The 27,539-nt window shown below is 37.8% G+C and overlaps 5 protein-coding genes across 6 annotated transcripts; 4 read left to right on the top strand and 1 right to left on the bottom strand.

Moving 5' to 3' along the window:
- Window positions 1-357: 357 nt before the first annotated feature.
- On the top strand, window positions 358-1,961 carry LOC126789369 (uncharacterized). The gene has a single exon (XM_050515515.1). The coding sequence runs from the start codon at window positions 687-689 to the stop codon at window positions 1,827-1,829; it is 1,143 nt and encodes a 380-aa protein (XP_050371472.1). The 5' UTR covers window positions 358-686; the 3' UTR covers window positions 1,830-1,961.
- Window positions 1,962-2,381: 420 nt separating this feature from the next.
- LOC126789362 (beta-amyrin 28-monooxygenase-like) lies at window positions 2,382-4,528 on the top strand. Its single transcript, XM_050515506.1, has 3 exons — window positions 2,382-3,429; window positions 3,570-3,757; window positions 3,951-4,528. The coding sequence occupies exons 1-3, from the start codon at window positions 2,391-2,393 to the stop codon at window positions 4,251-4,253; spliced, it is 1,530 nt and encodes a 509-aa protein (XP_050371463.1). The 5' UTR covers window positions 2,382-2,390; the 3' UTR covers window positions 4,254-4,528.
- An 8,188-nt stretch (window positions 4,529-12,716) lies between these two features.
- Window positions 12,717-13,911, top strand: LOC126789372 (uncharacterized). 2 transcript variants are annotated; one of them, XM_050515519.1, is made up of 3 exons: window positions 12,727-13,373; window positions 13,534-13,566; window positions 13,689-13,911. In XM_050515519.1, exons 1-3 carry the CDS (start codon window positions 12,888-12,890, stop codon window positions 13,758-13,760), a joined length of 591 nt encoding a protein of 196 aa, XP_050371476.1. In that variant the 5' UTR covers window positions 12,727-12,887; the 3' UTR covers window positions 13,761-13,911. The 2 variants fall into 2 exon arrangements, with proteins under 2 accessions (XP_050371475.1, XP_050371476.1); XM_050515518.1 differs by having other exon boundaries at window positions 12,717-13,373; window positions 13,534-13,911.
- Window positions 13,912-14,970: 1,059 nt separating this feature from the next.
- On the top strand, window positions 14,971-21,096 carry LOC126789370 (thiosulfate/3-mercaptopyruvate sulfurtransferase 2). Its single transcript, XM_050515516.1, has 12 exons — window positions 14,971-15,338; window positions 16,141-16,317; window positions 16,540-16,599; window positions 16,717-16,779; window positions 17,534-17,658; window positions 17,759-17,921; window positions 18,413-18,472; window positions 18,927-18,985; window positions 19,125-19,206; window positions 19,721-19,784; window positions 20,406-20,473; window positions 20,582-21,096. The coding sequence occupies exons 1-12, from the start codon at window positions 15,234-15,236 to the stop codon at window positions 20,684-20,686; spliced, it is 1,131 nt and encodes a 376-aa protein (XP_050371473.1). The 5' UTR covers window positions 14,971-15,233; the 3' UTR covers window positions 20,687-21,096.
- A 225-nt stretch (window positions 21,097-21,321) lies between these two features.
- Window positions 21,322-22,470, bottom strand: LOC126786967 (transcription factor bHLH52-like). The gene is made up of 2 exons (XM_050512921.1): window positions 21,823-22,470; window positions 21,322-21,510 (listed from the first exon to the last, which is right to left on the bottom strand). Exons 1-2 carry the CDS (start codon window positions 22,468-22,470, stop codon window positions 21,322-21,324), a joined length of 837 nt encoding a protein of 278 aa, XP_050368878.1.
- Between the last annotated feature and the right edge of the window lie 5,069 nt (window positions 22,471-27,539).

The raw sequence follows: 27,539 nt of genomic DNA, 5'->3' as shown, positions 1-27,539 counted from the left end.
TACACATTTAGCCCTACATTGCATCATTGCATGTTTCTTTTCCGTTGAGTTGAGAACCTGAAGCCACATGAAATACCCAGAGAACTTGTCTCAATGCCAAGGTTTTGAAAAAAGAGTTTTCTTAAATACAACAGTTACAATTCATGCACAAATATTTCCCATTGATGACAGTGAGTAGGAGAATAAGGCATGCAAGTTCGACAACACTGTACGAATAACCCAATAGCGCTTGACCCAAAAACCAAAACAAGACGAGGGTTTTTTCTAGTGTTTATAGCCGGCTCGTCCGAGTTGTGCCTAAACCCTTAAACCCCTAAGTTTTTTTATTTTCTGCTAAAACCCTATAGAAGGTGCAACTATGAGGCAATGGTAAATAGCAACAAGAGTCGATGCTGCTGGTAAACATCACAGATTCTCAGAACTACACTTTCCCTTCTTTTTCAGATTACACAAGTTCAGCGCCATCAAATTTTTTCTGTGTATGCAATAAAGTATTGAGCTTTCAATTGTTTTGATCCAAGTCTACTGCTTCTATACTGATTCCTTATTGCATTACAATTTCCCAATAACCTTACTGATACTCATTACCCACTTCCATTTTGGACATTTGAGCCCCAAGTTCATAGTTTTAGCAAAAGTCATTAATTTGCAGCATCAGTGGATTCCATGGTTGTAGTGGTTTTGATATGAAAGCTAGACTTGTTTCTGTATTCAAGCGCTGCACAGTGTTGCCTGCGTCGCGAAATTGCTCTCCTTTGCCCAGTATTGTTCTCCCATTTGGTTTAAGTTTAGTGCACACCACCTGTTCGACAGCTTGCCTCACTCAGGAAGAAACTGTAGGGGAGGACATTTTTGACCAAGCAAAGACATCTGCAGAGGTTCTGGAGAAATGGGGTTGTTGTGATACTGACATATCGAAGCTGTTTGAGCGCCGGCCTGCTTTGAGGAACGCTGACATTAACCAGCTTCAGTTCAAGTTAAATCTTCTTGGTGAATTGGGTGTTACTGCACCTGATCTTGTGAAGATCATCAACTGTCGCCCCCGGTTATTCAGTCTTCGTATTGATCGTTGCTTTGATGAGCGGCATGAGTTCTTTATGAAATTGTTTGGGTCTAGGGAACTGCTTGTCAAAGCCATTGTAAGGAACCCATCACTCTTGCTGTATGACTTGCATAATAAGATCAAGCCGACTGTTGCTCTATATGAGGGAATGGGGCTAAGCCGAGAGGAGTTGGTCCCAATGCTTCTGTCGCGGCCGACTTTGATCCCAAGAAGTACATTTAATGATGAGAAGATGGAGTATATACGGAAAACTGGACTTTCAAATAAGTCCAGGATGTACAAGTATGTTGTAACACTTGTTGGCGTTTCACGCCTTGAAAGTATCAGTGAGAGGGTGGCAAATTTTGAAAAGTTTGGTTTCTCAGAAGATGAGATTTTCAGCCTTATGGGAAGGTCTCCCTTACTGTTTTTTCTTTCAGTTGATAAGGTCCAGAGAAACATGACTTTTGTGTTAGGACATATGAAACTACCTGCTACTGTGATTCTTGCGCACCCGTTTTTGCTGTACATGAATCTGGAGGCTGTTTTGAAGCCACGAGTATATCTTGCAGGAAAGATTGAGGATATGGGGCTTGCTGAGCAAATTAAAGGACCTAGGTTGCTGACAGCATTGAGAATGACAGAGAAGAGATTTGTGAAGGCATTCATTAATTTTCATCCGAAGGATGTTGCAGATGAATTGATGGAGTTCTATACAAAAGCAAAGGGTGTGAAGCGATTGGCAGAAGCCTCAAAGAAGAAATCGTTTGAAGGATTTCCATACTAAAATTTTGTCCATCAGGTTTTCTTCTTTTTTACCTCGATCAAAGTGTGTTATTTTGTTATTCTACTTGTCTATATCATTGTTATACATTTCCCCAGCATTGTGCTCAAGCGGATACCTTAGTTTTATTTTGGAGTTTAGATTTGTTTATTATCTTTATATTAGATCAAAGACGTACGTTAATATGATACACTCTTTTCCGATGACTAGTGATGGAGATTGGAGAATAGTGATGGATCATATTCAAATTTCAGAATAGTTTTTGACTTTTATTTTTACATGATACGAAGTCAGTATCGACTATCGAGCATTTAATTGGTCACGGAGCTACACAAATTCAACATGCTGATCGGAGACAAACTTTTGTTAAACTTGGTTTTCAAATTTTATAATAGCAATTATAGTCGTGTGGTTCACTTCTAATGAATTGCACTTCTACTCTAATTAACGTTTTACTGAAAATAAAATCGATAAAATGTATATCTTTTATAATATGTGTATGTGTGCGACTGTGCGTATATATAGAGCCCGAAAGAAAGAAAACAAGCTAAAAGAGGGGAGAGAATGGAGTTAGAGTCGTTAATCCTTGCTCTGCTCATCTTTGTTTCTCTTTACTACATTTTTCCATTGTTGAACTTTAATATTAAGCCTAGTGTTAAGCGTGAACAGCCAGGGCTTGAGCTACCACCAGGAAGCACAGGTTGGCCGATCATCGGCGAAACGCTTGAGTATCTAAGCACAGCCAAACAGGGTGTCCCTGAGAAGTTCATAGCAGACAGGAGGAACAAGTACTCGTCCTCGTCACCATGCAAGGTATTCAGGACCTCTTTGCTAAGAGAATCTATGGTCGTGCTGTGCACTGCTGCCGGAAATAAGTTTCTATTTTCCAACGAGAACAAACTGGTCAAGTCTTGGTGGCCTGCAAACATTGAGCAGATCTTTGCCAACTCGGAGAAAACAGACACCACGCAGGAGACGATTCGGTTGCGCAAAGTCTTGTCTCCATTTCTCAAGCCAGATGCTCTCCACAGGTACATAGGGGTCATGGACGAGGTAACCAGACAGCATTTAGAAATGTATTGGTCATCCTCGTCGTCCTCGTCGCTTGATTATGTAAAGGAAGAGGATAAGAGAGTGATCATCAAATTCCACCCAATAGCCAAGAAGTACACCTTCACTTTAGCATGTAAACTCTTCCTAAACATTGAGGATCCAGAGCTAGTTGCTAAACTAGAGGGGCCAATCCAGCATATATCTTCGGGTTTCATTTCACTGCCAGTAGACTTGCCAGGCACAAAATTCAACCGAGCTATTAGAGCATCCAAGGAAATCAAGAAGGAATTTGAAGAGATGGTTAAGCAGAGGAGGATAGATCTCCATCATTTTTCGGAGACTACTAATAGTAATCATCATCATCAAGATCTGTTGTCAAGGTTGCTCATGGAGACATATGGGGATGGGAAAGAGCTGATGATGGAATCAGACATTGCCAACAAGCTGTATGGTCTAATAGTTGGTGCTTACGACAGTACTAGCACCACCCTGGTTTCGATTATCATGTTCCTATCGCAGCTTCCTCATGTTTATGATGCCGTCCTTAAAGGTACGTACCGTAAGTATATATATAACTGCTCCTACGGATTTATATAATATATTTGGTACGTGCTGGAACTACTGATTTATGTAATATATGTGCTTAACTGTAATTTGAAATTGATGATGAATTAAGAATTGGTTGGACAGAGCAAATGGATATTGCAGTATCAAAACCAGAAGGGGAGTTGCTCAACTGGGATGACTTGCAGAAGATGAAATATTCATGGAGCGTGGCGTGTGAAGCGTTGAGATTGTTGCCACCACTTCTCGGAACTTTTAGAGAGGCCATTACCGATTTTACGTACGAAGGATACATTATTCCAAAAGGAATGAAGGTATGCACCTATGCACCACACATCCCCTGTAAGTCTTACAATAATGCTTATTTTTGGATATTACGTACCTATCACATTCTATGTGACAGCTGATGTTACACAATCAGTCACGTCTTCATTTTCTTTTCATGCCTATCGTGTTAATCGGTCACGAAGAAGTAATGATGCATTCATTTACGCTGCATGCATGCAGTTACACTGGAATATGTTTGCCACACATAAAAACCCGGAATACTTCCCGGATCCAGAGAAGTTCGACCCGTCAAGGTTCCAAGGACAAGGACCAGCTCCTTATTCATACGTTCCTTTTGGAGGAGGACCTCGAATGTGTCCGGGGAAAGAGTATGCTCGGTTTAAGATATTGGTTTTCATGCATAATGTTGTCACTAGGTTTAAATGGGAGATGGTTTTTCCAGATGAGAAGATAATTATGGACCCTGTTCTTGCTCCTACTAAGGGACTCACCATTCGCCTTTTTCCTCATCAATCCTCATGAACATTAATCAGAGCGAGAGTGTTGGCATCTCAGTAACATGTCTGCTATATATATATATATGGAGCTGCATCACCTGCGTGCATGTTGAGCAACTCCTCCCCGATGCAGCAGTCCTAGAAATCAACAAGCAGACCATGTTCATCTTTAGTTTCTCTATATCTGCTACGAGCTTCTTTTGCTTGTCTCTTCTTTAATTTTGTTCTGCATGGTCATTTCCTGAACTTCATGTACTTAATAAGTTGCTAATTATCCATTTGTCCTGGTACAGTGGCACGTCCATTCTCATATATGTACGTACGTTCTTCGTTCTCATGCCTCCTGCATGGTGTACGATTTTTTTCAGAAAATGAGGCCTGCTGGCTACAGATTGAGGCCCAAGGCATGCAGTTAAGTTAAAAGACTATTAATGAATTTCAAATTGATTTTTCTTTATACTCATGGAAAATATTTTGGCGTCAAATTAGTCCGGATTCGTAACTTCTGAGTTTTAAATTCGTCATATTATGGTGCAGAAACATTTTATGTTTTATTGTCACTAACACTGTTGACTTAACACATACTGAGAGCGAAACCTCTATAATACATATGGAAGTCGTGAAGAATGTACTTTGATCAGGTAGCAATTAAACAAGTGCATATATATACACGTACACAAACATATATACATCAGAAAATAACCACGTACCTACATGGCTACATATATACACCGACAAGCTAGCTAGCACACACCAAAAACTAACAAAATACGTAATTAGCTTAGCTAGCCGGCCAATTGGCGTTGAAAACTACTCATGGTGGACTTACACCAGGCGTCGATATCCAGGTACTAACCTCGAACTTCTTCGAATCGTCGGACAACAACGGTGACGGTGGAGTCAACTGGTCAGAGCTAGTCTCATTTCTCTGGCAAAGCGGCTATATATGATATCAACCTGACTAATTCAACGAGCTCGATCAAGACGGTGGTGGTTGTTTGGACTTCATGGCCTGCGTCTATGTATAGCATAATTTTCATAGAGTCCAAACACATTGAAGACATTATGGGTACATCAAGAATTGATAGAACAGTTGAAAATGGAGGTTACGAAAGTCAGAGATTTTGGTCTCCCTACAATCATTGAGAATCCGAGTCTCAGAGATCGATATGGAGGATTTGAAGCCATGGAAGATTTAATTAATGAAAAATAACATCATGGAAATAGAATGACTGCGCTTCACAAGTTCGATCTACAAGAGTGAAGAGTTACACAGAACAGATGCGGAAATTCGACATTTATAGTTACCAAAAGTTATATGCAATAAGTAGTCATCACTTCTCATCAAACTTTTATTCTTAATTTCTTAATTAATTGTAATTTCGTTGAGGTTCCAAAATTCAGAACAGAGTAGACTATCTGTCTTTTCCTCCCCATAATGCGACATCTAATTAAGCAAGTGACTTATTATTCTCCATATATGGATCGAAGAAGTCGATGAGTGTGGTTTATGTAACAGATGCAAAATTAACATGGCCAACGTGCTGGAAGTATTTATTTGTACCATGTCCATAAAAAAGTTGTTTTTGTTGTGTTCTGTCGACATACGAGTGGAGCAGGACTTTGCAATAGGGAATTAGGAAACTGTACGTAATTTAATAGATTGATTATGAGTTCACAAAATTTGTATTTGTAAAAGTCAGATATAGTTTACAATTGACGATGAGAACGTTCAACGTATACCTTCGACGTCCTAACATAATGAGAACGGAAACCTTTATACACATATATATATATATATACATATGTATATACACCCACACATATGAGAAGGTAGCACAGACCAAAAACTAGCAAAGTAATCAGCTTAGCTAGCCAACTGGCCTTGCAAAATATTCATGGAGTTAAACCAGGCGGCTATAGCGTACTACAACCAGTGGCGGATCTAGGATTGAAATGCCACTAGGGCTAACTTTATGCGAAGCGTAAAATTACTTTTATTTGCGCGATGCGCAAAAAAAATCTCCTTATATTAGGTATGTCGATATTTGTCATTAGAATGAAGTTGTTTCAAATTAATCTCTACACACTTCTGTTTTATCTTTCATTATGTATCTATCTCGCCTGATGTTAATTAATAAACTTCACTAATTTGATTCTAATTTCCAAATAGGTAAATAAAATACTCAATCTCTGATCATAGTCACCAGCCATTTTGTAACAGACAGTACATACTAACACCCAATTTTGATTCTAAATTTCCAATCATTCTATATTAATATTTTAACCAACAAACTATACCCAAAATCCCAAATCATTCCAAATCAAATCAATCATTCCATAAGCTAAAATTTTCATCAATTTTTAAAGAAATTAGAGGAAAATAGCTAGACCTGTGGACTGGTCCAGAGCTTCAACGGCGCGCGCGGGGAAGTGGAGAACGGCAACGGACAATGGCGAGTGGTGAGTGGTGACATGCAGGCCTGAACGAGAACTCGAGAAGATGATTAGAAGAAGAGGGTAAAGAGCATATCAGCAGAAGCAGACGAGAAAGTCTTGAGAGATTGAAAGAAGAAAACGCGAAAGTGTGAAAGACATAGAGAGACCCGTGCTGATGTTTTAGTTTTTTTAATAGATGGTTGAATTTTTATTTTTCTGGGCTTCATTTTCACCTGAGGTTCAGCCGAGTCAAGCCAGGGCTGAATCCGCCCCTGACTACAACAATGGGTCACAGAAACTCCAGGTATTAGCTTCGAATATTCTTTCAATCGTTGGACACCAACGGTGACGGTGGAGTCAGCTGGTCGGAGTTCGTCTCATTTCTCTAGCAAAGTGGCTATGATATCGTCCCTGACTTATTCAACGACCTCGATCAACACGGTGATGGTTACCTGGACTTCAATGAAGTTCTCACACTGTACTACATCATCAAGACCAGGTGGTCTGCTTGTGGTGACTGGAGTGCAACTCCTGGGGCTGTATTTCACTTGTGTTGAGTGCTTCGACAGAGCCACAAATACATACGATCTGTGCCGCAAAGCAGTTTCGTCATTGCCATACAGGCTTTTTGGATAATCATATGCTGCTCATGGCAAAGAGAAGACAGGCTCTTGGTAATCTTAACCTGAATCAGGTAATTAATCGAACCTGCAACCTTTGGAAATTCCGGTCAATTTAAAATTCACTTGAATAAGAAGACATATGTTGCGCGCGTAAAACCTTAGATTTCAGAACATTATATTCTTCTTTGATCGACTTCATTTAGTTAAAAATGGACCTAGCTAGCTAGGGTACGTGTTATAAATGTAAATAAAGAAGGAGCTAGCTAGAATGGAAGATAAAAAATAAGTTTAACATTTATATAAAACTTGATTACCATGTTTTTGAAATTGATAAAACTCGAAAAATAGTAACAAAAAACAAGCCCTTAAGACCTAAAATACAATACACCCTACATGTAGGGCAAATGAATTCTAGTATACTAATCCAGTTTTTAGAAAATTAATATATGCACATGTCTATAGTCGACCACTCATCGATCCCATGCATGCATGTATCAAAACAAGATTAATTAGCGATGGTCGCAACTCGATCATAAGGACAATCTTAAAGAAATGAAAGTGTAAACAACATCTAACATCTTGTATCACATGCGACATGCATGTTTCTTTTCTAGTATATATTGATATGTAGTATATATAAGTAACACATTTTACATAAAGATGTAGTATATTCAATCATTTCTCATGGCGCTAGTTGTACGTATGATTTTTCGATGAAATCAAATTATCAAATGATTATACAGGCAATAGCTCCAGCCCGACAAACTTCATATCAGACTCCACCAACATCTGCAAGCAGGGTATACGTATAGTCGTATATAATTAATCTCTTCTTCCTTTTTCTTGTACGTGATATCTAATTGTTTCAGAGATAGACTACGTATGCATGCATGCATGTCACTTTTTATAATCTATAAAATATACATGTTAATAAAAATTAAGGTTATGTATAATTGTATATGTGGTGATGTAGAAACCCACACGTCGAAAACTATTTAAATCTCTTACAAACTTAATCAAGGATTGCAAGTGCGCAGTGTAAGTGTGTAACATTAATGACTTAAATATACGATATTGAAAGTTATTAAGCAGAACTCTAATAAGTTGTTATATCAATTTGAGCTTAAAGTGTATAGAATTATCAGAAAATCATTGTATGTACAGGCAATGGTTCCGGCACGACAGCAGCCTCCAGCTACACCTGCAAGGGTACGTATATATGTTTCTCGGCCTTTTCTTCTCTTACTTGTATATTTACTAGCAACAAATGAAGACACCTCTACTATTCATGTTAAGCTTTAATTTTCGTTACTTATGTCTTGCAGAGTAGAATGCGTTCAACATTTCGTGCATTAGAAACCGCAGTTGGAGTTGCAAGTTTGATTGCTTCGTGTACCATAATGTGAATCGATGAATTGATAGTGCCACGGTGCTAGTGGCGTTGTAATAAGTTGTGTTTCGATCGAGGATCCGATCGCGACGTCGATCGAGGAAACCTACTGTGGTTCCTTTTCTATCTTCTGTGTACTTTTTCATTTCTTTCTGATATATGTGATCGATCCAGTAATAAAAAATTTCACCTCCTTGTTTATTTTTGTCCCTCTTTATTTTTTTATTTTTTTTAAGTAGGAAATTCATTAAGACGAAAAGCCTCTGTAACAACCAGAGTTTATAATATCAAAGAGCAAAAACTCTTGTGGCCTCTATTAGTACTCCCTCAATCCAACAAACTAGAGAGGAATATCCAGGTTCCGGCAATGGCATCAACTACAAAATTAAATTCTCAATAAATATGTGTAAAGCTAATACAATCAGAGCTAGAGGATAAAATGTCTCGAACGATCTTGAGTAATCTCCGGCCATGGTGGTTGTATAACTCCATTAACCGCATCAATAACTAGTTTTGAATCACCTTCAACGTCCCTCCACTTTTCGATAGCCTCGGTCCCTTGCAGCAAACAAACTAGATCTGAGGGCAAGGGCCTCAGTTATTGGGACATAAGTACTACCAAAAGAAGAGGCAGCAGCAAACAAAGGTTGGCCGTCTTCTCCACGCAGGATAAAGCCTCCAGCCGTAGATTCATCACGAACTGAACCGTCAAAGTTTATCTTGATGATGCTACTAGAAGGTTTCTGCCGCTTAATAGTGGTGGTGGGATTTGAATTACAAACACTATTAGGAGCAGCCTGGAGATGTTTAGCAGTAGCACGGAAATTTGCAGCACCATAACTCACAACATGAGGTTTAGGAGTTAATCCTCTAAAAACTAGATCATTCCTGGCTTTCCAAATAAACCAGCAAATAGTAATAATTTTAGTAAATAAATCATGATCATAAGATTGGTTGAGCAGAATCTGGTCCAAGGTGGCAATGAGACCATTGTTCCAGTTACTTCTAGAACCAAGACCGGCAATATTCCAAACCTGTTTAGAAAAAGGGCACTCACAGAAAAGATGGATAGCATATTCATTATCCTCGTTACAAACTCTTTATCCACGAGTTGCTTTCATCGGGGCTGTATAAATTACTTTCATTTTACATTCCATATGAAGAAAACTATATATACGTACACAGTGCTTGAGCTCATCTCAAGATAATACCCTTAGACGGCAGCTAGTAATGCTTGACCGTTCGATGGATGCTAGCTAATCCCTAACATATTACGTACATATGTTGTCCAGCCGAACAAATCAAATTTTCCCTATATTAATTGCTTATATTGCTAGGAGCACACTCATGCCCGCCTATTTATAAAGGCTAGACTACACATCCATTTCGTGTACCATTTAGCAAAACACTAGCTAGCAACCAGCACGTACTTCTTGTTTACTCGATATTATATAGTCAATAGTTTGCTGTTCTGCTTAAGTGCTTTCATATTACGCTGGGTTAGGCAATATCAAAATCATGTACGTCCAAAACATTCCATACAAATATACGTATATATATGCTTCCCAAATTTCTTAATTATATTAGATTGAATTATTAACACCATATAAAATTAACACCGATAAAATTTTAGGTCTGAAAATAAATAGATGGATCGGTGCATGCGTTGTGGTCGCTGGCCGGTCACTAGACATTTAGGCAAGACGCCAGGACTATATGTCAAGTTATACAAGTTGAAAACTCGAGTCTGAGGGTGATCGAGGCTTAATTGTTCTATACATAATCCACATATCTTCGAGGGGCCAAGTTGTCTAGTCTCTCACGATCGATCTCCTTTTATTTTTATTTTTTTCTTGTAGTTGACACAGCTAATTAATTACTAAAGCTCAACAGAGTTGTATTTTGACTGAATCTAAACAAAGATGCTTGATTAATAATTTGAGGCTATATATGCTTATTAATTATATCGTCATGGAAAGAAAGTCTGATGCGCTCTGTCAAGGAATTTAGAGCTCGTCTCCAGCCAAGTTAGTTGAGACTGATTCCAATATCTGCTTTCCTGGTCAATATATATATCAAGACTCTCATAGCATCCTTATTGTTTGCTGAAAACTTAAAATGATATTGAATGGCCAATGGGGGGGCGCGGAGTAGGTTGTGGTTAAAATAATTGATATTGAAAAATATAATCCAACTTACAAATTAAAGAGTTCAACCACTTGTATCAATTCTATGCATTTTAGTTTCAAACTGGAATAAAAAAGAGATGAATTCCAGTACTATATTTGCCTGCTAACGGGACTTAGTCACGATGCCAAAAATAACCACCTGTCATTACAGAAACAACGTAACAGAACTTAATCAGTCAAGCTACTGGAAAGATGTAGGAGTACGTATTGTCGTGGAATTCTTTAACAATAATACTGTTCATCCAAATCCTATTTCACTCGGATAGCAGTATATATGAAACTAAAGGTTGATGTTGGGAGATGCTGTCTTCTTCATTTCCGGTCTCTATTTTGCTTAGAACTCGTTTTTTGAAAGATGTTTTCAATCTATAAAGTCTTATAAGAGATCTTCAATCTGGTTGGGTTTCAAAAAAGTTTGGCAAATGTTTTTAAATTTTTTGCATAAGAGTTTTAGTGATGGTAAGAGGATATCTTTTTGGCAAGATAATTGGTTGGGTGAGCCTCTTGCTACTAGTGTTGGAATAAGTGGCTCTATTCCACTTCATGCTAAGGTGAATGATGTTATTGTTAATTCTCATTGGGTTCTCCCAGCAGATTTTATTTCTTCATTCTCTCAAGCAGCAGAAAAAATTGAGCGCATTGCTCTGCCTGATGCACACACATCTGACTCTCTTTTATGGCCGCACTCCTCCTCAAGAATTCTGACAGTAAAAGAAGCTTTTGTTTTCTTCTCAAATCATGATGAGCATAAAGACTGAGGTAAAGTAATCTGGACTAAAGCAATTCAACCCCGCAAAAACTCTTATTGTTTGGAAGGCTTTTCATGGGCGTTTACTAACTAATGGTGTTTTACAACGGCGAGATTTTTCACTTCCATCTCGTTACTCATTTTGTGGAAGTCATGCGGAATCGGGTACACATCTTCTTTTGCATTGTTCTGAAATTGTGGCTTTATGGAAATAGGTTTGCCTTCTATTTTCTCATTCATTCTCGCCTTGGGGTACCCTTGATGAAGTGTTTAATGGTGTTGGTGTTTCAGCGTTCCCAAAACCTAAACGTCGACTTTGGTTTCTAGTCTCCTGTAATCTAATTTGGTTTATTTAGATCACTAGGAATCTGGTGTGTTTCGAATGTAAGATTTATAATGTGTTGGAAGCCCAACGTCATCTTTTGGAATTGTTCAGAAAGTCTGCTATGCATTCTTTTCATCCTTACAAGAAGCATCATGATATGTCTATTTTCTCTATTCTTGATGTCTCACAACTGTCTGCTAATGCTACCAGCTTCATTTCGTCCTTTAATTAAGAGTTTCTTGGCTGAGGATTTGCTATTAGCTATGAGTTTTTTATATATATGGTTTTGCATGAGTGAGTGTACACATTCCAGATTGAACTTTTGTTTATCCTCTTTGTTAGAGTTTATCAGACATAGGAGGTCAGGTTTTTTGTCCCCCTCATTTGTTAGATTGATTTCAATAAATTAGGACCAGTTTGTCCTATTAAATTAAAAAAAAATGTTGGCTGAAAATACCTTGTCGTATATATGTACATTGACACGTTGTGGTCATAGTTTATTTTTTATTATTATTTTTACATTGTGGTCATAGACTCATAGTTGTGTTAGTATCAACGTAGTAACTTCCATGTTAAGGTTTAAAGTTAAACAGTGTGAGTACTGCAAATTTGAAATGACATTGTTTCACTTTCACATTAAGATTACCATGATATCCTACGCAAAAGATATTCACACTCCCCATATACGCACAAAATTAAATACAGCCATTGACGTCGAATTGTCGATCACCAGACACCCTTGACGTGAATTGATGAGAAAGAAGACATTGCACCACATGTAATCAATGTCAACACAGCGAAGCGAAGACCTTGATATTATAAGAAGTCAACAGAATTTTATGTCGCAGTTTAACAACTTCCTTATAGTGTGTACACACTACAATATATATTCGATCCATGCCCAGAAAGCTCTAGCTACGGCTTCAAATTAAAGGGGACCCTGAAATGGACGAGTTGCGTCAAGCAGCTTCTGCATATTACAATAACGGGTCGCCTGAAATTCAGCAACTAGCATGGAGCTTCTTCCAATCCATGGACACAAACTGCGACGGCCAAGTTGACTGGAACGAGTTCTCCGCATTTCTCTACCAAAGCGGCAACCAATGGATCAGCCCCAGCTTCTTCAACGATCTGGACCGCAACCACGACGGCGCCCTGGATTTCATGGAAGTGCTCACGTTTTACTACATCATCAAGACCAGGAGCTTCTGGTGCAGCGTTTGCGGGATATGTCTCACCGGCCTCTACTTCACTTGTGTTGAGTGCTTTGACAACGCGAACTCAAACACTTACGATCTTTGTCCCGGATGCTATGAGTCCAAGCCGGAAAGGCAGAGGTATAACCAGCGGAGTGATCACCATCATGCCTACTTCATGGATAACCATATGTTGCTCAGATCCAAGAGAGGAGGATATGGTTCTTCAAATCTGGTATGGTTCGATTTGTATCTTAATTATTGAGTAAATTGTGAAAATTTAATTGTGCTTGTTTTGTTCTCCGTATATATTATTGAGTAGATTGTGAAAATAATTAGCTTAGGCTACTATGAACAGCTTCAGTATAATTGATCAAATAAGTGCATAATTGCAGGCCACAGATTCAGCTGGAGGTGGACCAGGACGGGTATTTTTTCCTGTCTCAAATCTTCGTCTTCATTGTTCATCAATGTTCTCAAAACCTTCAATCAAAAAATTATGTTTGTGTATGAATGAAGAAGTTCTATATTTGATCCGTCGGTTTTGCAGACCAGAATGCGCCAAACGATGAAGGCATTGGATACCGCAGTGAATGTTGCAACTTTGTGTAGCATTATGTGATGTGACAAGGGGTGCCGCAATGAGCATATGCATATCAATTTGCAATTTCTTTCACAACTCTACCATTCTGATCATAATATTGTGAACAAGCTAAATTTAGTGTTGACTTCTATCTTTTCTTCTGGTGCTTAAAGTTGACTACAGTTTGTTTTTTTTAAAGTCAATAGAGAATGGAAATTAATCAAATTATCGTTTGTAGTCGGTAGAATCTTTTATCATTGATGTTTTTATCATGGTCGATCATCGTGGTTGTGAAAGAATATGTCAGGGATCTTGACCCAATTTACACTGTCCATTCAAATGATTTGATATTGTATACATTAACCAACAAATTATTTATTTGGCGTTGCTTGCATCAGTGCATCCTCATCCTTCCATTTGGGCCCCCTTAGGTGATGCTATTATGAATACTCACATTGGTCATCATTCGATAACACCTAGGGCTATAAGTAGGCTCGAGCCGCTTGTGTTTGACTTGTGTTCGGCTCGTTTTTAGTTCGTTTGACTCGAGTTCGTAAAGTTAAATGAGCCGAATTTGAGTTCAATATTTAGCCCGATCTTGAAAATGAACCGAACTTAAACAAAAAGTATTCGGCTCGTTCGACTTATTTAGCTCGCGAGCTAGTTCGAGCTTATTAAAAGCTCGGCTCGTTTATTAATTAAGATTGGCTTATTAACTTTATAGTATATATAAAGTATAATTTTTATATGAGAAATAATATTAATTCAAAAGAGTTAAAAGTTTTTTTCTAGAATAATTAGTTAAAGATTTTAACAAGTTTGATTTATTATTTATAATTTATTACAAATAAAAAATGATTTTATGTGATACAATGACATTAAATTTTAAATTTTTGTTTTAATTTCTAAATTTGTGTCGTGGTGTGTCATGGTTATGGTGTCGTTTTCAGTGACTGGTAGATTAAAGACGGTTAATTCTTGGTGTCATTTTAATAGGAGAATTCGGCTATATGCTGCTGCATACCATGTAGCAGTACTTTCCTCCACAAATAAACCTCTCACACCCACTGTGTATTTTATCAAACTCCTCCTTCACCCCACACAAGTGTGTGTATAGCATACCTTGTTGTAGACAAACCCATTTTAATACGGAGGTTGCCTATGTAAATTGTTTTTTCTTAAGGTCGACAGTAAAAGGTTTTGACGAATTTGGAATAAGTTAGAACCCATTTCGGTTCTTGTCCACTGTAGGGGGATTTTCCAACCAACGAGTCATCTCATGGCTGTCTAGATATTCTTTCTAAAAAAACAAATTTCGGAGTCCAAACCCTCCGAGGTAAATGACGATAAGCCGAAGTCTTGTCTTCCATAAACAGCTGGAGATAAAACCCTACACTCCACAACAGACGACGCAGGATAAACCCCTCTTGCCCTCTTTGGGTTTTTATTTCACTCACTTTGATCGGTTGCCAAAACCCTTTTACTTCTGTTGTCTTATGACTTTGTCAGTGAATGGCTTCAGCTCTTTTCGCAAGGACTCGTGGGGCTCATCGCCTTCTCAACTCTTCTGCACACTCTCCCTCTGCAAAGCCCCAAATCCTCACTTCCCTGATAAATGTAAAGTATCTCTCTTACTTCTTTTTCTGAGTAATCGTGTACTGGGTTTGTGCTTATTTTCAATTTTGTATGTAAAGTTTGTTGCTTTTTAATTTTTATTGATGTTGTGATGCCATCTGTGTAAAGTTTTGATCTTTTGCTTGTTTGATCGGTGTTTTTATCTGGGTTTTAAGTATCAGTGAATTGGAGATGCAAATCGTTTTGTTTGGGGCGTTTTGTTGTGGTTTATTAACATGGGGTCGCATAATTTTACTCAGTTAATGACTTGTAGTTTATAGTGTACTGTTGTGAAGGTGTGATTATTATGCTTGTTCAGTAAATGGATTCAGTTCCTGACTATGTTCATCGACCCCTAATCACAGATTTATTGAATGTTTTCCTATTTACATCCTATATTTTTTTGGTTGGTTGTTGTTGTGATATAAGGTAGCTTTATTATGTTCCATAGTTCTTTAGTAATTGGCTGTTTAGCAGTCTTGATCTTGTTTACGTAATTTCATCAACCGTCCAGTATTTCTTGGGCTAAATTTGCATTTTATGAGTAAGTTTGTGAAAGTCGCTACTTATCCCGGGTTGTTCATCCTCTACCCCCTCAAAGGTCAGGTTTCATTGTTGGACCTTTTGTTTTCCCTGATTCTGATGATCATAAGATTGCATATATTTATCTATTATGCATTGGTACCATTTTTAGTGAAGTAATCAACTTAGTAATGCACATAGTGAGTTCAAGCCTTTCACTGAGTATATGTATAACCTTATTTTGGGGCAAGAGCTAATCATATATTTTTCCCCACCAATGCAGAAAGGATCAGATCTCTTACGAGCTGACTCTTCCTATACAAAATATAGAGCATCTGGTTTTGTACCTTGTTGTATGGCTTCAACAATAACTCGGGCAAGACCACAGTTTGCATCTACAAATGAGTCTACTATTTCTGATAACTGGCTCTATTATAATCTCAGGGAGTCTAACCTTAAGGTAACATGTTTTGGCTTGTTTACTTCTTTCTTTCATCAACTGCAATTTCCCCTCTCCAGTGTAACCTGGAAATATTTGAAGATATTAGCATTTTATGCCTGGTGCTCCATGTTATTTCATCTTCTATGGTGCAAATGTGTATTTGTTTTGTTGTATTTTTTTTCTTCTATTTCTCCGATCTCGTTTTAATGTTGGTAATCCTTAGTTAAATATCTAATTTAGGTATTGGATGCATCTTGGTACATGCCAGATGAGCAAAGGAATCCTATTCAAGAGTATCAGGTGCTTAACTTGCTCCTTATTCTCCCTTGTGATATTTATAAACTCTTACTTTTATTATTATTTGCAAGTGCTGTTATGTGGTACTGATTAGCAGACCCTAATTCTTTCTCATAACAGGTTGCTCATATTCCTGGTGCCCTATTCTTTGACGTAGATGGAATATCAGATCGCACGTCAAAGGTGAGATGGTTTCTCTCCTTCTCTCTCTCTCTGATTTTTTGTTTTTTGTGTTTTTTTTTTGTTTTTTTGCTATTATCCCAACTGACATCTTTGGTTTAGTATATGATTTTGTCTAAACATACTTTTTTTGGACGTGTGAATGTATACCAATAGTAACCCAAGGTTCCTCTTAATTAGATGATTAAGACATCTGTTTTACCTGATAAAATGAACCTACCTAACTTACATGATTCACAACTCTCTCTGTTTTTCGTGTGCTCATGCACACTTTTACTCAGACAAACGTAAGCCGTAGAGTACAAGATGCAAAATTCTGCTTTGTCTAGCAAATGGCATATATATATATATATATATATATATATTTACCTCTTGAGATAGGTTTCATCAATTGATACTGGAGTAAAGTCTCTGAATTAGGTCACATTATTATACCACATTCATCCTAATTTCCAGAAGACCTTAAAACCTCTAATAATTACAATATTATTATATTTCCCAGTAAAGTACATTTATGAATTATGCAATCCTTGTCTTGTTATCAGTAAATTATTTGTTTCTCGTAGTAAGACAGTCTTCTTTAGATCTCCATTACGAATTTGAGGAGTATGATTTATATTAATCCGGTGAATAGCTCTGGACGTTGGAAGTTCCAGGTCTATGTGTGCCATCCTCTGCAGGCACATGCTACTTGCTATAATCTTGCAGTCTCCTTTTTCTATATCTTCATGATCTAGAATTGATGTTGTTTGTTCAGTTACCACATATGCTACCATCTGAGGAAGCCTTTGCTGCCGCTGTTTCTGCTCTTGGCATTGAGAATGAAAACGATCTAGTTGTGTATGATGGGAAAGGGCTCTTCAGTGCAGCTCGTGTGTGGTGGTAAGTTATGCAACTCATCTAAAATGCTACTTAAACAATGTATTTCCCACCTTTAATCATGTGGCACCAACTAATGCTTCAATTCATTGTTAAATGAAAGGATGTTCCGAGTGTTTGGCCATGATAGGATCTGGGTTTTAGATGGAGGCTTGCCAAAATGGCGTGCATCTGAATATGACGTTGAATCTAGTGCTTCTGGTGATTCTATTTTGAAAGCTAGTGCTGCCAGTGAGGCAATAGAGAAAGTATATAAGGGACAGCCGGTAAGTTCTCAGCAGAATTCCTTATTTTTGACATTTTGTTTTTCAAATATACCTACCATGGTGCCTTAGTGTGGCCTACTATTTGTCCAAAACTCAACATGTTCTTGTTGTCTCTGAATTACTTTTGGAAGTAACGGGTGCCTTTTTCTTTCTTTCTTATAATATTGTCGTCTTGCCGTGTATGTTGTATCTTCTGGCATCAACACTTGTTATGTAATGGAGGAGTTTGTAGCTTTGTGCAATTCTTATTGTTTATTGCTAGTGACTGGAATTTTTGTCCGAGTTCAAAACTTTAGTTTGTCCTTTCTAGGACTGCAGGGTGACGAATCCATTACTACTTTTGATATTCTAGCATTCTTTTTGGCAGAAATATATGAGCTACTTACGTCCACTAAATCGAGTCTACCTGTTATTTTTGCTATTTAACTTGTATTGATTTTTAAAGTGGCTTATAAAGTCATGTTTGCTCATTTCACAATTTTGTGCTGCAGGTTGGTCCAACCACATTTCAGACTAAGTTTCAGCCACATCTTGTCTGGAATCTTGAGCAGGTTTGTTTTCTCTCGTCGTAAATATAATTGAAGCTGTATTTCTCACATGAGCCACATCCACCCTTGTATCAGTGTGCACGCTTATGCCAGTTTTTCAAGAACTTTTATGCTACCTGTTATATATAATTTGAGTTTTAAAAAAACAAGGTTATGGTATTTTGCAAAAGTGAATATGACGTTTTTGGAACAACTACAGAACGCCAAATGTTTGTTAAAAACACTATTGCTAGTAGTATTGTCCACATGACAATATAATGTGGTATGAAATGATGTGAACTCTGCTAAAGTTTGCACCTTTTATCTCTCTCTCTCTCTCTCTCTCTTTTTCCCATTGTGGGACTTTACGGTAGCTTGTCACCTTTCCCTTAGACTTATTACTTTATCTGTACAAATTGTGTTTTGTAATATTTTTTTCCCTAACTCCCAGATTTCTATTTCCTGATAAGTTTTCCAGGTTAGAAAAAATGTTGAGGAAAGAACTCACCAACATATAGATGCCCGATCAAAGGCCAGGTATTCTCTAGAATTATGAGCTGTACATGCAGACCCTTGCTCATGCATCATAGAATTGGTTTAGTACAATCGATCTTGAGTAAGTTGTTATAACAGTTTGTGTAACGAGAGAGAATTTAATGGAGGTTTATTCTTGTAGGTTCGATGGAACTGCATTGGAGCCTAGGAAAGGTATCAGAAGTGGTCATGTACCTGGAAGCAAGTGCATTCCTTTTCCTGAGGTAAATAGATCTTGTGGTTGTGCATTCCTCTTCATATGATGTGTCCCTAAGGTCTGTAGTAATTCAGCGGGTGTTTGATTATAATACTGGTCCAGGAAGTTAATAGTTTTACTAACAGTTAAGGAAATGTGGTTCCTTATTTATTTTGAAAAAGCAGAGCTCTTTCTTTTAGCAAGGAAAACATTTCCTGAAAATATATTTTAGTCAACTATTAGGTCTTTCCAGAGCTTGGTCCTGGTCATGTAATATGAATGGTTATAAACTGAGTTTTCAAAATTTGAGTCAACTCAATCAATTAAAGGTATAAGTTTTATAACCATTCTTCCTAGTAAAGGGAGTTGTCTAGATGCTTCATCTTTTTTAAGTCATTTGTTCATATGGCAGCCAATTTTAATCGCTCTTTGCCTGAAAGTCTTGATCCTTATGAATTACCAACCGAAAAAAGTGTCATGTGTATAAAATCTATGGCTGCTATTCTCCATGTGGTTGATTAACACGTGTTGTTTCTATACAGTTTTTGGATGATTCAGAGACACTCTTACCTAAAGACGAGTTGAAAAAAAAAATTGATGAAGCAGGTAAGAACTGATGTGTGTCATTATAATTGTTTGCTGAAGTTTATGTGTTCATCTCTTTAATGTTCTATATACTTCGTTGTATGAGCCATTGTATTCATATATGGTGCTTGTCAGTAATTTAGTTTCTTTTTCATTACAATGAGAATTCCTTTACATTGTTCACTCCCATTCCACCTAAACATCATTTCAAATGTAGTGACAACAATTTCAAACATCACTTCAAATTGCTCTCTCTCTCTCTCTCTCTCTCTCTCTCTCTCTCTCTCTCTCTCTCTCTCTCTTTGAAGAAGCTATCTTAATGCTTTGATTACGGTGAATAACCAATAAAAAGGTCTTCGTCATAATGGCAATATGACGTTTCGTCATCTTTGTGTATCCTCTTATACTTTCTGGAAGCCTTGAACTGAGTATATTTTTTCCATGCTCATTCTGAGATTCGAGTGGAATCTCCTTAAACACTTCCCCCTCTTCCCCTGGTGGGTAACTGATTTTCTGTTTCTGTCCTTTTTGTTTTCCCTTACACAGTGCGGAACTTGTGTACAATTTATTCAGTGGTTACATATTCAATTGATTACAACTTTGAAGATATCTTCAACATAAATTAGTTAATTGACCACCCAGGCTTCACATTGGATAGCCCTATTGTTACTTCTTGCGGCACTGGTGTAACTGCTTGCATTCTTGCATTGGTAAGTATCTCTCCGAAAGTTACTCATATAACTATTTATTTTGATCAGAATTACTCATATTTATAGAAAAAATGTTTATGCCTCTTCTCATTTTCTTTTCTCTTCCAGGGTCTTCATAAACTTGGTAAGCATGATGTGGCAGTTTATGATGGGTCTTGGACTGAGTGGGGAGCACATGATGACACACCCGTCGACACTAACACTTCTTCGTGATACCTATTTCTCGAAGCTTGTTGGTATGATGAACATAAATCAGTAGCCTAGTTGCGCTCTGATTGACTGGTTTGGTATTGGATAGGACGAAAGATACTGTATCTCAGTTAAACATCCTGTTAAGAGTAGTGTGTGTTTCATTGTTAAAATGCCCAACTCTGATCCTCTTCTGTTTCATCTGTAACGATGATTTTACGTGGCTCAGAGATCAATGCAGCAACATGAAGAGGTTAATGTTTAAGTTGTAATGTTGAACATGGATAAATAAGCAGGATTAAATTATGACATGACGTGATGGTAAAGTTTTCGGTAGTTCACAGCATCAACCTCTGCAGATGATTCCTTTGCGGTTGCTCGACTGTCCATACTGAATCTTCATTAATACATGAAGGCTACTGTCACTTTTGCAAGGATTTTGCTATTTCCGTTCTATATATTTATCATTACCATATTCTTAGTAATGAAATTAACAACCAGTGTGCATGTGGTTTATATCAGTAGTAAGAATGATTGAATGTAAAAGACAAAAGTACTTGAACGATTTATTTCAAACAAAAGTATCAATTGCACTAGACGTGCGACAAGAAAAATGAAATTCAAAGTGGATCCTGGAAGTAAAAGTTGATGCATGACTTTCATCCGCTAGATTTGAGCAGCTGATTGGTTCTGTAGGAGAGTGAAGTCGTGGATTGAGCATCAAAATAGTTTGCCAATACCTCCACAAAGTCCTTTGGGACCAAGCACTTCTGCTCCATATATAGCTTCTCCTGAATAATGGGAGAAGCGACAACATGTAGTTCGGTGGCTGTGGCTGCCTTCACTTCCTACACGTTTGTTACTAACAACAACGATCAGTATGTTTGGTTCAGGTTTGAGTTTACAAATTAGAGAGGTACAAAAATTAACTTCCGAGATGAAAGGCAAGAATGTTTATATCCACGCTGTATCTTCAATTTGAGGGGTCAAATTCAAATATCAGTAATATAGAGAAGCCGAAAACTGAATTAGCACCATTAAACTTGCCTATAATCTTGGTGAAAGTTAAGTAGTTAACAATGACCACTCTAGTGGAAATATTACAAGAAAATTGAATATTAGAACTGCAACAGCGGAAAAGTAACTGATCGGTAAAGTACCTGAAAGGACCCCATGAACTCGAGAATGCCCATCTGAGCCTGCAAGAACCTGACGTAGTTGTAAGCAGCAGTTAGCATCTCAACTGTGTTCATCTTGTTTCCACCAGGAACAAGCTTCCCTAGCTCTTGAGTCTTCTCCGTGATCTTCCTCCTCCTATCTCTTGCTGCGATACTCTGCGGCGATATACGTCTTTCTTCCAATTTCTTCCCCACATTTTCAACACTAGTTTTTCTGGTAATGCCATTAACAACCTCAGCATGCTGAAAGTTGAGCGCCGGAGTAGTAAAACCCCCAGGAAAATAGTCCGTCCGAGGACATGGATTCGGAACAAAACCATTGGAGAAACTAGGTGTAAGATCCTGGAAGTGGTAATCTTTCACGCATTTTCGGCGTTTGGGGTGGGGGTAGGGTTCAACAGTAAACCTGTCAGGTTTGAATGAAGGGGCTGGATACAGATGATCAACATCAGGATTTTCGAGGTTAAGAAGATTACAAGGGTCAAACCATGGATCAAGGAAGTTGTGGGGATTGGAATAGCCTGCATTAACACATTGAAAGAAGTCTCCTACCAGCTCTGCTTCTAGGTTTTGCTGGATACAACTCATGTCTGAGTCAAAAAACTGAGGTGCTTCCCAGTTCAAGGCCATTGTATGGTATTCAGTATGTGCTTGAAACCTGAAACGAAGAAGTTAGAAATGAAGCTTTTATGAGCTTAAAGACAGAAAGAAGTAACTAGATTCTCGAAGAGTAAGTAACAAAGTAAGCTAGAGCCTAGATATCAATGTCAGGGGTGGAGTTGGAGAAAGAAGTACCTGATGTTATACTAACTGTCGAAGGAGTAGTACGTGAGGAGAGTAGTTAAAGAAAGACATGAGCCTGACCTAAATAACATCGACTTGGTTCATTAACTTGCAACTGCAATAGTATAGCTTGAATTGCGGGGAGGGAGTTAGAGAGAGAAAGAGAGAGGGGTTTGTGGGTTGAGAAAAATGGGGGTGTTTCAGACTTTCAGGTTGACGGTTAACAAGTAACAACCCGCGAAAAAATCTAGGGTTTTGATTTTATCTAAACTACTAACCGCTACGGTCAGCTTAATTGGTCTCGGTGGCTACTTTAATAAACCACTAGTAAAAATGTAAAAAGGTTTGTGTCAAAAATAAATTTACAGCATGACAATTTGCCATTGACGTACTTTATTCAGTTTATTGGCAGTTCACCCAAGATTAAACGATGAAAAATTAACCTTAATTAGAAAGTGATTTGTTCATCGTAGAGTGGAGAAAAGGATGAACAAGTACATGAAACCAAAATGATACGTAACATGGCCATTGGTTTTTAAATGTGCGATCTGTTCTTCCCTCCTTTTATTCTCTAGATCGACTAGATAGAAGTGCATTTCGTCTTTAAACATGTCATTGGTAATTAATAATATGTTTTAGTATGACTTGGAGAAAGAAGAAATGTAATAATTGTCTGTATAATTACAAAGATTTACTCATACTTACAATGGCATGTTTTTTATCTTGTGAAACTTTTAAACATGAAATGGTGATTTTAGTTACACCTCTCAAAGCAATTTTAAAAAAAAGTTTTTAGAGAAATGTTAGAAATGTATTCAAATCAAATTTGGAGGTGCAAGTAGAATTATTGAACATGAAAACCAAGCATTAATTAAAGCTCTTTCATAGAAACATTTTTTTTAAATGAGCGATGAATTGTCATTGATAGGAAATGTAGGTGCACAACAAAAAAATGATCCACCCGCGATAGAGCTTCGTCAAATTAATGGAACCATGCAAAATAAACCAAACAACGTCCAACAATCTCAATGTTGTAAACCATAAACTTGAAATCCAAGAAAGAGTCAGAGAACTATGAGACGAGGCTCACTTATTATTTGGCCAATTGACCACACCGCTCGAGCACAAGAACCAAGAATCTAGACCTCCAATTCAATAGTGAAATAGAGACATAATCCACCCAACCTCCTGGATCCCAAATTCGAGCCCAAAAGTGAATGAGCCTTCCAACCAAAACATGCTTCACCCATAACAATGGATCATCCCAAGTAGAATGAACCCAGACACCTTTGGGCACCCAGCCTCGACCAGAACCTCTACCACCGCCTCCTCCATCTAGAAAAATCCAGATCTGAGAAACCAAATGACCAAGCGTCCTAACGCAGCCACTACCCCGTCCTTCAAGCCAAGGAGCCGACAAAGAGATCCTCCTGGCTGGACATGAAAACCACCACCAATGGCTTGAAAGTTGAAATCTCGCCAGATCTGCAAGATGTCGTCCTACAAAATGGATCCAACCCTGCCACTAAGCAACACATATGACGTTGCATCGTCGACGGCCAAGATCCCATATCTGGATCCAAGACTTCAAATCCGGATAGCAATGAAACCGGGGCTGCACCTCCTCTGCACGACGCGACATAGCTAGTCCCATCTGCATCGCTGAATGCCCAACTCCAACCTAGATCCACCCCATAAGCCGGGAGAGGAACCTCCCCGCCGCAAGGACAAATTCGCTTGAAGGTTCGGACTCAAAGAATGAGAACTGGTTATGGTCTTCATCTTCTTGGCGGACAAAACACAGACGATCCGAGAATACCTAGATGCCCCACAACCCACATATTGAGCGTGGGGAAGAACCAACCTCGACGAGGTTGATAGATAGGCAACCCGATGGGAGGATATCTCAAGGGAGGCCTGGTTGCTCGGCAAAGCAAATCCTAAATGTAGGGTTTGTTGCCGCAAGAAGAGGGAGGATAGAGCCTTTGCTGCTAGTAGGGCTCGGGCCGGCTCGGGCCTTCGTAAATTTAAATAAGTGGCGGGCCGGGTATTTTCAGAAATCCGAGGATCTAAGCCCGCCCACCTAAGGCGGGTCTTGTGGGATTTTACGGGCCAGGCCTTGCGGACTTGTATTAGATAAAAAATATATATAATACTCTAATTTAAGGGTTTGAAACAATAAAAGAATTATTAGAAAACATCCTAAAAAAAGTCACAAATAAATTCTAATTTCGAAATATTGTCGATCGACACCAATAGATGTGATAGATATATATATTTAGAGACCCTATAAAAATTTCATCTGTTTTGAACATGATTTGACCGTCTGTAACTAAGGTCAACAAAAAAAGAGAGGTGTTTTCACATAATAAAAACCGCATTGACCACGGCTTTGCCAAATAGATTCTTCAGTGCGACCGCGCACGATATGTAACAAAAATTAGGTGATTTCAGATATGCAAACGGCTTTTGGCGTTCGCATATTTGTAATAGGTCATCGCTTAGGGCATATTAGTGGTGTTTTGGATTTACCGGAAATTCTGATGGTGACACAAGGTCCGAATTGTATGAAATTTTTACAGGGTCACTAAATATATATACCGATCACATCGGCTGGTGTCGATCGATTTCGAGAAGTTTCTTTCATATAGTCGCTTCATAATATGATAGTTTATTATAAACCTAATATAAATGTTATGATACATTAGTGGACACTTCGGCGATCGACAACTCAAGTTCGAAATATGGTCGATCGACACCAGTAGATGTGATCGGTATATATATTTAAGGAACTCGTAAAAATTTCGTCCTTTTTGGACATGGTTTGACAACGGTCAACTAAACAAAATGCGTTTTGACATATTAAAACCTCATTGACCAGGGCTTTGCCAAATAGATTTCTTCAGTACGACCGCGCAAGATAGGTAACAAATATTAGGTGATTTTAGATATGCAAACGGCTTTTGGTGTTCGCATATTTGTAATAGGTCCTCCCTTATGGCATATTAGTGGTGTTTTCGATTTACCAAAAATTTTGACGGTCAAACGAGGTCCGAATTAGATGAAATTTTTACAGGGTCACTAAATATATATACCGATCACATCGGCTAGTGTCGATCGATTCCGAGAAGTTTCCTTCATATAGTCGCTTCATAATGTGATAGTTTCATTATAAACCTAATATAAAGGTTATGATACATTAGTGGACACTTTGATGATTGACAACTCCAGTTCGAAATATGGTCGATCGACACCAGTAGATGTGATCGATATATATATTTAGGGAACCCGTAAAAATTTCATCATTTTTGGACATGGTTTGACCGTTTGTACTAACGGTCAACTAAAAAAGAGACGTTTTGACATATAAGAAACCCCATTGACCGGGGCTTTGCCAAATAGATTTCTTTAGTGCGACTACGCACGATAGGTAAAAAAAATTAGGTGATTTCATATATGCAAATGGCTTTCGGCGTTCGCATATTTGTAATATGTCATCCGTTAAAACATATTAGTGGTGTTTTCGATTTACTGAACATTTCGACGGTCAAACGAGGTCCGAATGAGATGAATTTTTATAGGATCACTAAATATATACACCGAGCACATCGGTCGGTGTCGATCCATCCCGAGAAGTTTCCTTCATATAGTCGTTTCATAATGCGATAGTTTTATTCTAAACCTAATATGAAGGTTATGATACATTAGTTGACACTTAGGCGATCGTCAACTCTAGTTTGAAATACGGTCGATCGACACCAGCGGATGTGATCAGTATATATATTTAGGGAACCCGTAAAAATTTCGTCCGTTTTGGATATTGTTTGACCGTCCATACCTACGGTAAAAAAAAAAAGCGTTTTGACATATTAAAATCCTCATTGACCGGGGCTTTGCCAAATGAGTTTTTTTTTGACAAAAAATAGGTAATTTCAGATATGCAAACGGTTTTCGGTGTTCGCATTTTGGTAATGGGTCTTCTCTTATGACATATTAATGTTGTTTTCGGTTTACCGGAAATTTTGACTGTTAAACGATGTCTGAATTGGATGTAATTTTTACAGGGCCGGTAAATATATATACCGATTATATCGACTATTGTCGATCGATCCCGAGAAGTTTCCTTCATATAGTTGCTTTATAATGCGATAGTTTTATTCTAAACCTAATAAAATAGGTATGTATAATATTTTATTATTTGGCGGGATTTTACGGGTCGGGTTAGATTTCACACCTCTAATTTAAGCCCGGCCCTCTACCCATGGAAGCGGGATTTGACGGACTTTCTCGCTGATAGAGCGTTGGTTAAAACGTCTATAATAAACCCTGTAAAACATCATTGTTAGTATAAAATAAGCAGGGATTGTTCAGTCCGGGGAATTGAATGGAACTCTAAACTTTTAGTGTTAACAAATAATGGGGGGTTTGAGATTGATTATTAACTACTAAAATAAAACCTAAATTATTATTTACATGATCGACTTCTCTTTAACAAACTTAAATTAAATTTACCATTACACCATATAATTACAAGTTCGAATCTATCATGCATTCTAATTTGACCAATTACATACTTTTTAGACACCAATACAATTAGAGCTTTAGGGGATCATCTAATCATGCAAGATTTCAATTAACATTTAGATTGACTTATGGCCTAATCTAAATTTGCATGCAATCGAATTCAATAACACTTAGAGTAGAAATTAAACAAGATTACATTTAAACATCAAATCTTTGTTGGAGACATGTTTCATGTATGGCGTCATCCACCATGGTTTTACATGCAAATTTCCAGAAATTTTACCACTTTTAATCAACACAAACCGAACCTACTTAGGGCATGATTCGATTTGTGTCAATATGATTGATGAATCTAGCACTTAAACACAATCTTAGAGACTGCATCTAAGCAC

The sequence above is a fragment of the Argentina anserina genome, chromosome 3, assembly GCF_933775445.1.
Source record: "Argentina anserina chromosome 3, drPotAnse1.1, whole genome shotgun sequence".
Lineage (NCBI taxonomy): Eukaryota > Viridiplantae > Streptophyta > Magnoliopsida > Rosales > Rosaceae > Argentina > Argentina anserina.
This window is presented reverse-complemented; position numbering and strand designations above follow the sequence as displayed.

Excerpts from the sequence above, each read along its gene's own strand:
- LOC126789369 (XM_050515515.1), top strand. The coding sequence starts at position 687 with ATGAAAGCTAGACTTGTTTCTGTATTCAAGCGCTGCACAGTGTTGCCT.
- LOC126789362 (XM_050515506.1), top strand. The coding sequence starts at position 2,391 with ATGGAGTTAGAGTCGTTAATCCTTGCTCTGCTCATCTTTGTTTCTCTT. Across the intron at positions 3,430-3,569 it reads TTATGATGCCGTCCTTAAAG|AGCAAATGGATATTGCAGTA; the intron begins GTACGTACCGTA and ends TTGGTTGGACAG. Across the intron at positions 3,758-3,950 it reads TTATTCCAAAAGGAATGAAG|TTACACTGGAATATGTTTGC; the intron begins GTATGCACCTAT and ends GCATGCATGCAG.
- LOC126789372 (XM_050515518.1), top strand. The coding sequence starts at position 12,888 with ATGGACGAGTTGCGTCAAGCAGCTTCTGCATATTACAATAACGGGTCG. Across the intron at positions 13,374-13,533 it reads GATATGGTTCTTCAAATCTG|GCCACAGATTCAGCTGGAGG; the intron begins GTATGGTTCGAT and ends GCATAATTGCAG.
- LOC126789370 (XM_050515516.1), top strand. The coding sequence starts at position 15,234 with ATGGCTTCAGCTCTTTTCGCAAGGACTCGTGGGGCTCATCGCCTTCTC. Across the intron at positions 16,318-16,539 it reads TCAGGGAGTCTAACCTTAAG|GTATTGGATGCATCTTGGTA; the intron begins GTAACATGTTTT and ends TATCTAATTTAG. Across the intron at positions 18,986-19,124 it reads GATGCCCGATCAAAGGCCAG|GTTCGATGGAACTGCATTGG; the intron begins GTATTCTCTAGA and ends TTATTCTTGTAG.
- LOC126786967 (XM_050512921.1), bottom strand. The coding sequence starts at position 22,470 with ATGGCCTTGAACTGGGAAGCACCTCAGTTTTTTGACTCAGACATGAGT. Across the intron at positions 21,511-21,822 it reads AGTTCATGGGGTCCTTTCAG|GAAGTGAAGGCAGCCACAGC; the intron begins GTACTTTACCGA and ends ACAAACGTGTAG.